Source organism: Sycon ciliatum, chromosome 1, assembly GCF_964019385.1.
Source record: "Sycon ciliatum chromosome 1, ocSycCili1.1, whole genome shotgun sequence".
NCBI lineage: Eukaryota > Metazoa > Porifera > Calcarea > Leucosolenida > Sycettidae > Sycon > Sycon ciliatum.
Window position 1 is genome coordinate 88,857,394 of NC_088643.1, and position 12,645 is coordinate 88,870,038.

The 12,645-nt window shown below is 45.3% G+C and overlaps 1 protein-coding gene and 1 non-coding gene across 4 annotated transcripts in view; both read left to right on the forward strand.

Moving 5' to 3' along the window:
• The first annotated feature begins 266 nt into the window (after positions 1-266).
• Positions 267-12,645, forward strand: part of LOC135806261 (lysine-specific histone demethylase 1A-like) — a 20,459-nt gene continuing 8,080 nt past the window's right edge. Inside the window, exons 1-10 of one of the 3 annotated variants that reach the window (XM_065320420.1) lie at positions 267-390; positions 619-1,004; positions 6,165-6,384; positions 6,775-6,905; positions 7,633-7,711; positions 9,882-9,977; positions 10,076-10,185; positions 10,935-11,016; positions 11,228-11,322; positions 11,853-11,995. In XM_065320420.1, the coding sequence (XP_065176492.1) occupies positions 288-390; positions 619-1,004; positions 6,165-6,384; positions 6,775-6,905; positions 7,633-7,711; positions 9,882-9,977; positions 10,076-10,185; positions 10,935-11,016; positions 11,228-11,322; positions 11,853-11,995 (1,445 nt within the window). In that variant the 5' untranslated portion in view covers positions 267-287. Of the gene's footprint in view, positions 391-549; positions 1,005-1,566; positions 2,048-6,164; positions 6,385-6,774; positions 6,906-7,632; positions 7,712-9,881; positions 9,978-10,075; positions 10,186-10,934; positions 11,017-11,227; positions 11,323-11,852; positions 11,996-12,645 lie in introns of those variants that run through there. The other 2 variants (XM_065320421.1, XM_065320422.1) reach the window with 2 other exon arrangements.
• Trnaa-agc (transfer RNA alanine (anticodon AGC)) lies at positions 8,433-8,505 on the forward strand. The gene has a single exon. It is a non-coding gene; the product is annotated as a tRNA-Ala (tRNA).

Genomic DNA, 12,645 nt, shown 5'->3' on the forward strand with positions numbered 1-12,645 from the left:
ATCCTCCCGCCCTCCCCGATTTTTCCAAAAAAAAGGACGATCATCTAGTAATTTTTTTTACTCGGCCTAATATTGCCAGTACGGTAGTAGTACAAAGTCATGTACTGTCACAGTGTAAATATTTTTATGACTCAATGAGTGTTATCACAATAATAATTATGCGGCGGCTTGATGACGATGCCATAGCGGCGCTGATTCTGAACAAGGCCAGTACATTAGTCATTAATAATTATTGTACAGACAGGGTCGAAAGCTTTATTACGGAAACGTAATAGTACATGTAGTACATGTACATAATTGAAAAGTCAATAATTATTTTAATTGTGGTGCAGGTACCTAGGTCTACATGTAGCTGCCGATCTCGGTATTTCTCAATCAGCATAATTATACGTAAGTTGAAGATCTGCTCCACCGTACTACTCTATACCACGCAGTCTACGGCCTGCGCGAAACCCTGTTTGCTCAATGAAAAGTTGTGGCAATATGCGAACATATAGACGTCGTTGCATTGACTTTTGTTGTACAGTTTTAGAGTGGCAATTAGTAATCTTACATGACATTGTGTACGACTCTCTCATGTGTTACTTTGAATCTTCGGTCTCACTTTCTTTGTGACAGGAACGTACAGTTTGCCAAGTCACCTGAACAGCAGAACAGGCTGCGCGGCGGCGGCGATGCCAAGTTGTTGTGTCGTTGGCTGCACAAGCAGGACGAAACATCCTGCAGGTGTGAGTTTTCACAGGTTCCCGAAGGATGACCTCTTGGCGAAACGCTGGGATGTGGCCATATGCCGTGAAAACCTACCAGCCAGTTTTCGAAGCACGAGCTATGTTTGTTCGCTGCATTTTTGCCAGCAAGACTTTACGGTCCAGAGAGACTTGAGGGCCGAGCTGACAGGTATGCCCGCTAAGAAGGCCCTCATCCATGGAGCAGTGCCCTCAATTTTTCAGCCTCCAGCGAAGCGGAAACCCAACACGAAGAAGCAACTGCGAAATCAGGACGAGGTAGGTATAGTCGCAGATGTTAAAATAATGGCTGATGTTGGGCTTGGAGTTGGAGGTTGTCTAGTCTTCATCATGCATGACATCAGTTCATCTGCGAGTCTGCGACTCAGACCTAAATCCACTGTTTCAGTGTTTGCGATGGTTGTTCGCTCCCAAAACTTTTATCTGAAATGATGAATATCGAATGGCGTCTACATTTGTAGTCTGTGCACTCGTACGAGCGTCGGGTCATCGTGGCCAACTCGCAAGCGGCTAGCTAGCTAGAGCTAAGGCCAGCGCGCTGTTCCGACTGAGCACTGACATCTAGATCTGTAGATTAGTGTAGTCTGTACGATAGTACATAGTGCTGGCAACTGAAATCCGGGGTGGTCGGATTTCAGTTGCCAGCACCGTAGATCTACGCGTAGGCGTAGTAGCTAGATACCGGTATGCTCGATATCGTCGCTCTACCCGCGGTCGCGGGATATGCATGGCAAGGGCGCTAGCTGCTCAGTCGTGACGTATGAACCTCTCATGCTCGACGGCGTGACGTGGTGATAGATCGTGACCTTCGAGTTCGAGTTCGAGGAACTCAAAAATTTGAGTGTTGTGTGTGTGTGTGTGTACCTCCTTGGTACCTAGGTGTACAGCTAGCATTTCGAACGAGTCTCTTGCCTGAACTAGCTGACATTGGAGCCCTGCACATGTCTTAGCTCGAGAAAGGTTCTGAAAGCTAGGGTCGTGGCTGTGAATCGTGGACACCATCAACATCAACAACAAGTGACCTTCGGTGTTAACAATTTCCTAAAATTGTTTCTTTCGCACACGATATATCGAGAATTTTCTCTCCATCAGAAAATTGTATGAGAGTCGTAGGCATCAGTTAAGTTCATGTAGCTAGATAAAGAGCTCAGGCGATGGAAATTCCCAGTGGCCAGGACTCCTTTTCTTTGCCTGCACCGCCTGGAAAAACTCGTCACCGGTTATCTGCAGATGGTGACGATTTGGACGACGTAGAGTTTGAGGAAGAACCCAGGCGGTACAGTTACAGAAAAAGATCACGGGTGAGTTAATTCTTCAAATTGTATGACACATATTCTACATACTGTTGAGCCCCGGGAAAGTCACAGTTCCTGCTCCAGAATTCTAAGAATGTCTAGACATTGGAGGCAGTGATAAAAATCTCCAATCTCAATTCAAGGCTGGAAAAATGGTACATGTACATACTTCACAGCTGGCTGGGGTACTGTATAACTATAAGGCCATGGTAAAAATTATCTTTGATTCTCAAGTACGCGCGCACCGATTTTTGGCGGCGCACCGACGTTTTTTATTTTATTTCTATGCATGCATATGCGTGCATGAAAAAGGTCAATGCGAAAGGCATGAATCAGGGAGCCCCGGTATTTTTCTACTCCCGATCCCTGGCCTGAATATAATGAACATGTGACCATGTACATATGTGTGACCCTATCTTTGGAAATATAAAAATTGTGGGAAATAAAATAAAAAATCGCTCGCTCGCACCGATTTTCACAGGCTCATGACCTGAGAATCAACTTTATTTTTTTACCATGGCCTAAGTACTAATTTTCGTTTGGAATTAACTTTCGCTATATTCGTTTAGGGGGCGCGAAATAACGAAAGTTTGTACCAAACTATTTTTTTTCCTGAACGTTCGGGGTGACAGACCTTGACCAAAAACGAAATTTAGTGCGGAACAAGCCGGTAGGTGGAGTGAAATAACGAAAGATTTCTTGAACGAAAATTTGTACTTATACAGTATTCAGTTTTTATGAGATTCCACTCCACTTGGGTACGATCAAGCCTCTTTTACGGGCAAACAGAATACAATTCATGGTGCCATGGTGAAGGATTGCACACAACACCAAAACATGAAAACAATTGTATTTGTAAACAGTGCCATTTGGTAGAGGAAAGAGTCAAGAATCCCTACTCCCCTTTTGATTAAAAAACACAAAACAAAAAATTGCCAGGAAAATGCATGGGCACTGTCCTGTCCAACATCATCTCCAAAAAAACTCACCGCCGGCCCTCCGAGATTGCCAACTCTTGTAACGCATTTACAGGACGGTGATATGATGATCGGGCACCGCGGATGCACATGATCGCCGACCGCAACAATGCAAAAGCGAGTCGACAACACCGGACATATGTCATTGTCTCGGCATCCAACTTCGTGTCCCCATTTGAAATGAGACCACACAGGCCCTTGGCAAATCTGGAGCACTCTGGCGCACAACAACCGGCCGTGGTGAAAACTAGTGGAGTAAAGGACCCACGGTCCACATTGATGATGCGCTCAGCATACTCCAGCTTCTTCTTCCTCTCATGCTCCGCCAACAGTTTCTCGAGAGGTCTGGTAGCATAGGACGGAGCATCGGGATGAAAAACCCGGACATCCAGGAAAACATTCTGTGCACTGGTCCACAGCCCTCGAGCCCGGATATCAGCGCGAGCAGCGTTGGCTTTGTTAGTTGAGGCTGCCAGAAACACGTCTCCCGAAACCGGAGCAAGCTGAGGCTCGACAGTGACATCCGAGCAAACCTCAGTAAGTCGGCAAGAATGTCGTGAACTTCAGTGTGTCGAATGGTGGGGAAACCACCAGTAGGGCAACACATGCCATGGGCCGGACTAAACACTCCACTTGGGTCATGCATTTACTAGTAATATGAAAATGCACATTTGAATCAGTTTTCCCTCGATAATGATTGAATGTGCGTATATCACAAATTAGCACACGGAGAAACGAAGCCAGTTGAAAATCTGATGAGGCCTTTCGTACCAATTTCTTCTCTAATCAGTACATGGTGATAATGTGACGAAGCATAACGGTTTCAATTTATACAGCATATTGGCGGAAAAATTGTGATGAAACGTACACATTTATAGTTCTTGTACTCTGTGGCGCAACTCACACCATCATTCAGCCTGTGTACGTTTCATCACAATTTTCCGCCAGTATGCTGTATTAATTGACACCGTTATGCTTCGTCACATTATCACCATGTCCTGATTTGAGAAGTAATGGTACGAAAGGCCTCATCAGATTTTCAACTGGCTTCGTCTCTTCGTGTGCTAATATGTTTCCCTCCGACTAAGTCTCTATTATAAAGAGTTGGTGGACAAGCCGTTGATTATCCACTCTCATTGTAATATCAAAAAGTATTCTTTCGAGACCAAAGAGTGGTATATTTGATAAATAAAGATAGAACTACTTACGATACTTCTCCAGACGTTTCGTTGTTCTGAACAACATCGTCAGTGGATAAAGAATTCTTTATCCACTGACGCTGTTTTTTAGAACAACGAAACGTCTGGAGAAGTATCGTAAATAATTCTATCTTTATTTATCCAATGCTGTAGACAGCAAGCTGTTTCGGCCATAAAGGCCTCATTAGTACAGCTATGAGCTAAATAGGCCGAGCTACCAGCCATGGTGCAAAGGAGGCACCACAGACATTAAGATAGTTCATCGCTCTAGCGCCAGAGTGCTCAAACTACAAAAGTAGCGGGCATTGCGCGATGCAGCAGCACTAGAGCAGCCTACTGAGAGTGCTCAACAAGGCGAAAGCCGAGGAGCGTGATACCCAATGCTGTAGACAGCAAGCTGTTTCGGCCATAAAGGCGTCATCAGTACAGCTACGAGCTAAATATGTTATCTTTATTTATCAAATATACCACTCTTTGGTCTTTGGTCTAGAAAGAATACTTTTTGATAGTCTCTATTATAGTAGTACTTGGACTGTGATATTATCACAAATTGAAAGATTACTGAAAGAGAACTCTGGCCCAATTTATTTCACGTTGGCACGAAACTTTGACTTGAGTCAGCATGGTCTGTGTGCTGATCTTAGTATGGACTGGGCGAGGGGGGAGCAGTGTTCATACTTTAACTGTAGAAGCTCGTGGCAAAAGGTTCTTATTATAGCAATCTACCCACTGTCATACCCCAATCTGGGACGAGTGGATCCAATTGGACCTGAAGTCTTTAACCTCGTAGTACTTGGACTATCATACTCAATACAATACAGCCCGTCACGGCTGGTGATATTCCGAGCTCTGTGCGATGGCATTCCAGTTGCCCAACAGCACATGCGTATCCAAAGTATCTTACCGACCGTATTGTTAAAACATGCAGACCGTTCAGCAGCCTTATGCTATCAGGGGCGTGGACTTGCTGTGATTGCCAGCTGCCGCGCACCCCTTGAAAACCATAACTTATACCTTGCACACATTTGCCTGTAAAGAAATAGTGAAGGATTCCTAAGTGCTTGTGGCAATACATACCGGTAGTTTTTAACTCAGTAGAATTTACTCATCTGTCCGCACGCTGTACAACACCGCAAAGGGAAGAGCTTCCTTAGAGATCAGGCGGAGCGAGGTTTTATTATAACTCCAGTTTCGCTCGTACGCAATCATCAAGCATAATAATTCAGAATTACGTTGCCTGATAATCGCGAACACATTAAAGTTGAGTTGCAATCAAACAATTGTAACTCTTCACTTCTCCCTTTCTGTGAGCTACGAAGTCTGAAGAAAATGTTGAACGGTCTCTGCTGGGATGACAGCTACACTATAGCTCAGTAGTTAGAGCATCGCTGGCTTCAAGCGAAGGTCCCTGGTTTGAGTCCTGGTGGTGACAGTCAATTTTTCTTCAGACTTTCCCGTTTGCATCTTTCCCTCAAGCCTGTGAATATTCTTCTATTGTGCACTCTCGCAGACATGGCTTATCCTGAAAAGTCAGCGTTTGACTCGTGCACGGCTGACTTGATTTCTGTACATCCTGCACTGTGCACATGTGATTGGTCTACACATAATATGCACTGTACTAGACACCATCGTGCCCTGTACTGCACTCTCGCGGACAACTACAATGTAGTCCCATCTTCTATACACTATAACCGCAAGGCACTTGCTCATGGGTCCGCGTGTTGTGTTGAGCACTTAATGCTAGTGATATTGTTCACTATGCGGTTGGTCGTTTTAAAATCCTCAAAAGTTGGTGGTTGTGCGCCGAAGTGTCTTGAAATGTGTGTCTATGTACGGACCCTGAACACCATGATGATCATCGCAGTACTACAGTACAGTACTGTATGATGAGCTCCGAAATGTCCAGTGAGAAAGAATGCATGCTTCTGTTTGCTGTTTTCGCTACAGGTGGAATATCGGGAGACTGCGGTGTCACTGGATAACTTGACAGATGATGAGGGTGGTGGAGGACATGCCGGGCCCAGTATACAGCTACGAGATAGCAGTGATTTGTACTATGGGGTAGGTGCTGGCGATGCTGCAGGTGGCGATATGGGTGCACTATCCAATGATGAGCAGCAGAATCAACTATCCGGTCCCGAGGATATGGATGATTCCACCGATGAAGGTTAGTGGATATCACATGCATGCATCCCACCAATGATGGATTGTGACCTTATTTGAGGTTGTAGCCTACGCTCACTGGTAATCATTTAGTATGTGTGACTTGAAGTCACTGCCAAACAGCGGTAGGTCTCTTATGCATGTGATCATGGTCTATAGCAGTGGAAACACCATACTGGCAAGTTGAGCCAATGCCCCTTACCTATTGTAATTGGCTCTAGATTATTTATGATGTAGCTCTCAGATTCCGCGTATCGTACCTTTGGCCATCTAAGAAAGACAGGTATTGCCTTACACTGCTGCTGCTGCCGCTACCCGTACCACCACTGTTTCCATATGCCATTTTTGTCCTTTTCTTCGTCACTATGTTTGTCGTCAACTTGCTTGTGTTCAGGACTGTCAGGTGCAGCGTATGCCTCACGCTGTCCACCCAACTCCCTGACAGATCAAGAAAAGCACATGTTCCCCGACGTCCATCGAGCACCATATTTGCACAAGCCTTTCATTTATTTCCGCAACTTTATTGTAAGTCGTATCTCCGCGCAATGGCGTTGTTGTTGTGTCATGCATGCATGCACTCCCATGACGGCCCCAGCAGCTGGCTGGCCATCACACGACACCACTGCTAGTGAGTTACGAGTGACAGAGATCTACATGAACGATCTTGCCATGATGCCATTGCTTTCGCCTACTACTGTAAATGTAATGTGTGTACACCTCTGTGCCAGAATGCTGGAAGTTCTTGGGTGAATACTGCTACACTGCATGCTTGCACATCCATTGTACATGTACCATGGTCCTTATGCACGTTGTACAGGTGTGCGAAGTTCCATAGGTGTGTATATGTCTGGTTAGATGGTCATTATGTGCTATAGATGGTCATTATGTGCTATAGATGGTCATTATGTGCTATAGATGGTCATTATGTGCTATCAAGAGTACATACTAGTAACCCCCGAAAGTGTGCAACTTCACTATGGTTGGTGTCCCGACAGAACTTCAAGTTGTCGTCATCATTGATGATGCAAGCAGCGTTATACCCGTATTATATCAGACCCATCCTGGACGTGTTGCGGACAAATCCCCATGTGATCCTGTATAAACGTGTGCAAGGAACACACATGTAGTGCGTAATACCCTGAAAGGTGGAGAGGGAGTATGAAACTGTTCATTAGAACCTGTAACTAAGGCATGCCATTCCCATGGACATACGAGCATGCCTATTTGTACATGTTCCTGTCTTCCATTGCAGCTGCATATGTTCCTGTCACGCCCGCAATATGAACTTACACTTGATAGTGTCAGATCTCATGTGGACTCTTCGCGTACGAGTGAGTGGCAATCATTTCTTTGCTTGTTTTCAAGTACATTGTACCCCGCTGCATGATTGTACTTTGTGTAATAAATGATTGCCTTGCTTGTTACATGGCCATAACCAAGAGTGCAGATCTCCCTAGAGTGCACAACTGCCGATGGGCTGCTTTCACGACTTGTCGGAGTGACGTCACTTTTCCTGGTGTGGTTAGCTCTGTGCATCTTTTCCAAGGTGCATACAGTGTGTCTTTGTGTTCAGTCAAATGGGTTACATCATGAAAATGGCATCATTCGGAAATGAATTGTGATAAATGTTTATGTAGAATTGCGCAATGCGCACGCTGCATTGGGAGGTACCGTAAAGTACCGTTGATCCGCCCCCTGTCGATGTTTTGCCTGTAAAGCGACTTCGGCGTATACAACGAAATACGATGTTGAACCGACGCATGCACTGCTGTACACAATACGTGCCAGTGCAGGATGAAAATGTGCACAATCCAGCACATCGAGTCTGATCTTCCACATTGTTGTACATCGTACTGCACTTGACAGCGTTGATCTAATTCCCGCCCCCTGCCGAAAACCCAGCTGGGAAGCGACATGGCGTGCGGGGCGGATCGACGGTACTTTACGGTACATGTATGTAGAAAAAAAACTTTGATTGCTGTGGTGCACGATCATGCTAGATCTCAAGTGCTGTATGTACTTTGTTGCATTTGAAGCTGAAGCCTTCAAGCAGGGGGACTAGCTCACATGGTAGAGCGCTCGCTTAGCATGCGAGAGGTACCGGGATCGATACCCGGGTTCTCCAAGCAAACTTTTTTTTCAATGTTGTATTTGCTAAGGGGCCGTTCGGGGTTACCGATTGCTTTTACAAAACGTAAATTTTTAGTACTTTTCCGCCCCCACACACCTACCTACCTTTTCTGCAGGTAATACGAATTCCAACCAAATATTGATGTCAATTCTCGGCATCCAGAAGTAACTGGGCATTCTCCACCTGCATGCTATAATTACTTTCAGAACGAAACTCCTAAAACCCACCCACCCCCAAACGAAAACGTTTCGTTTTGGAAATACTATTAGTAACCTGGGACGGCCCCTAAACCATTTCTTGCACTTGGCTTGTGCATCTGTTACATAAAGGCTATGTTTACATGAGAGTTTTCTACCGAGTCTGAAAGTCTGTATGGTGGGAAGAAAAATAGAGGTGGGTGTATACATGAAGATGGTTGACCCAGTGAGGTTACTGATATGCCGCTGTGCCCGGACACAAAATCTGAATAAACAGTGCTTGTTTTAGGAAATTTAGATGTCTGGTGCTCCTAAAATACCATGTGTTCTACGACGTCCGTAGCCTAAGTCCGCGTTCAGCCTCCACACCACACTATGAGCAAACTACCACATGATTACGCTATAATTACAAACAGGAAACAGGGAAAAAGGATGAGCAATGGCGGTCAGCAGACCATGAGAGAACGACTGCTTTTCCTCGGCAAGGAATGGTCATAAAAGGAAAATGCTGGTGCAAGAAAGGTTGTACTGTACATGTACGAATATGTAATCTCAGTCCCGTATGCGGCAACGCGAGCGCGGAACGTGCATCATGACATGATGCAGCAGTAATACAATGATTTCATGGAAATCAAGAATATGCGGGCAGATGCGTTACATTATCAACTAAGTTTCTTGAAATAGGAGCACTTCGTGAGGTGGCCAGCGTCTCCACAGAGGCTGTAGGGCCCCATCTCTGCAGCAACGGTGTGCTGCTTTGGCTGCAGGTGTTATCTGGGTGCAATGATTAGCCTGCTGGCTTGCTGTTTTCATGGTGAGTTGAAACACAACCCGTGTCCAACTTAGCCCGGGTTGAAAAGTCTCATGTGAACACAGCCTAAAATCTCCTTGTAGAGTGTACACATGGAGTGTATTGAGCATACCCTACAAGGCGAAACCTAGAAAAAGAGCAAGTTTTCCCAGGTGTTTCCCAAAAATGACTGTCGAATCACCCCACATACCAATCTTCGGCAGTGAGATTGACAGTACATGTATTTGTAGCGGACTCTTCTCCCCTGTACTACAGTTTGTCTTATGCCATAATATGGAGTTGGTGAAAGTAGTGTCTGGTCGTGGTGCTGCTTGGTGTATGACCTTTTCTATGATTTGATTGGTCTTCTGGTTGTTGTGCAGAAAATCATCAAGATTTGCTCGAGCGAGTTTTCCAATACCTTACCAGAGTCGGTCTCATCAACTTCGGTGTGTATCGCAGAATGTCACCCATCGTAGGTAGGTGATCCTTATTAGTACTTGCTTGGCTGGTGTGGCTTTTCGTCTGTTATGATGTTGTGATATGATTTGCTTTTGTGTATTGTGTTTGCGTGTAGAACTTGATGTTCGTCCACGTGTGATAGTCATCGGTGCTGGTGTAGCTGGATTGGCGGCGGCTCGGCAGCTCATTTCCTTCGGCTTTGAAGTTGTTGTACTCGAAGCTCGGGTGAGTCAGCCAACATGGTCTCCTCTCTCTCTCTCTCTCTCTCTCTCTCTCTCTCTCTCTCTCTCTCTCTCTCTCTCTCTCTCTCTCTCTCTCTCTCTCTCTCTCTCTCTCTCTTTCTTTTCAATATCCATGTGCAGTCCATAGCCATTATGGTGGTGTTGCATTAGATGTACATGTAACGTCTGTGTGATCATTGCTTTGCGACAAAAGAACCAAACATCTTTTCAGGTCGGCAGGCTTGGAACAATAGCCATCAGGCTTCCTCTGCCTTGAGAAATGGACCACTTTATATCATAATATCATTTGATGACTGATAGCAGGCGAGCATGACATCCTTGCTCAATCTGACTGGTGACGTCACGCAAGTAACAAGGCCGAAGTGAAGCAGAGTGATGTGTTGCAACTCTGAGGTGCATGGTTATGTGGTCACCAGACAACTACAGGCTGTGTGCACTCTGTACACCGAACACTCTGCCAACAACAGACCCCACCATTAACTGGCTCTGCACTACCTCATGCTGACATGTGGAACCAGTTATCACACTGTGTTTGTGATGTGCTATCCTGATGTTGTGTCCGGCATCCTGTATACTAGTGCGGTGATGTGAAACGTATGTGCCTGGCTGTTGTGCACATATATTGTTCTGTCCAGCATCGCTAAAGGGTGGCACAGCAAAGACTATTAATTTATGGTGCTGCTTTTTGTGTGTGTGTATGTGTGTGTGTTTGTGCAATATGTGCCGCTGTAGAAAAGAGTTGGTGGTCGAGTTGCTAGTTTCCGCAAGGAGAATTTTGTGGCCGATCTTGGAGCCATGGTTTTGACAGGGCTAGGTAAGACCAAGATCAGATGCTGTCAGCTATGTACATGTAGTAACTGTGGCCTGTGTTGAGCCTTTGGAGTGATTTGTGTAGTCGACAAGAAAAGGCATTGTATGGGCACTGTGATTACTTTACTGGGTGTGTGTGCACAGTGCTCCTACATGTGAATAATATTGGTTGGCAGTATTGGTTGACAGAATTCTGCTCAACTTTGTCCTTGCAGGAGGAAATCCATTGGCTGTGCTTTCCAAGCAAATCTCAATGGATCTTTTCAGAATCCGGCAGACATGTCCGCTGTACGATACATCAGGAGAACCTGTAAGTGCTTTGTATTAGCGTGGTGTTGCTGGTAACTGGATACCTGCGCAAGCTGCCAACACTTGACTGTTTTCATCCATACTGGTCCATTCCAGTGGGTTGTGCTGCGCTTGCTTACAATTTACCTTGAAGAAAAGAAAGAAGAAAACCCTACCCAATATATCGACCCTGGGCCATCATTTTCATTGCCAGCATCCCTGACTTGAATGGAGCATTGTAGAGGTTATGCAATTATGTCATCATTTAAAGTAGACATTGTGCAATTACATCATCAGCAAACGCCCGTGTATAGGCACATGTCAGGGCTCTCAAGTCTGGATGGAAATGCTAGTTTAGCTGCTTTTTGTCTTGTCAATAACTCTTTTGTTCCTTTGAAGTTCTTGGTGAGTGATACAGATTGGCATTTTGTGCACACATACATGTAGTTTCTATGTTTCAATCGGTGCTTAGTTTGCTATCTGGTTTGTTAGTCGCCAGTCAATGCCAGCCCATTTCCAATTGCATTGACTTCCGTTTTCTTCTTGTTTTAGGTTCCCAAGAGTGTAGATGTGATGGTGGAAAAGGAGTTCAACCGGCTACTGGAAGCATCCGCCTATCTGGCCCACCATCTCAATTTCAGCCACATCGGTTCGAAAGAGCTTTCCGTTGGCCAGGCGCTGGAAATGATTATCAAGTATGTCACTGTGCTGTATCTTGCTGTATCTTGCCAGCATGTGGTCCAGACTTCAGATGTTTAGCACATTACAGCTGTGGGATCAGCCATATGATACACATTGAATAGTTCAAAGTGGACAGGCAGGTGCAATGTGTCTGTGACTGGTCTTCATCCTAACGTGCACCGCAACATCACCCGTGTGTTTAGTAGAGTGTATAGCAGACAGACTGGGGTCGGTTGATCATGGAGCCAGATATAACTTTGAGTGGATAGAAAAGACAAATACCAATCTATGGATAGCAAGCACGTTGTGATTGAGCAGACATGTACTTGTACGTGTAGATGTACTAAATGATGAATTCCACATTGCTACGCTGTCCTCTTGTATGTATTCTGCTTGTCAGTATTTACTGAGGAGCTCTTGGAAGAACCGCTTGACTGGCATTGCTCCCTGTTTACAGTGTTTAGTGCTGACTAGTGTGTGTCTGTGTGTGTGTGTGTGTCTGTGCCTGTGTGTGTCTGTGTGTCTGTGTGTGTGTGTGTGTGTGTGTGTGTGTGTGTGTGTGTGTGTGTGTGTGTGTGTGTGTGTGTGTGTGCGTGTCTGTGTGTGTGTCTGTGTGTGTGTCTGTGTGTGTATCTGTGTGTGTGTCTGTGTGTGTGTGTCTGTG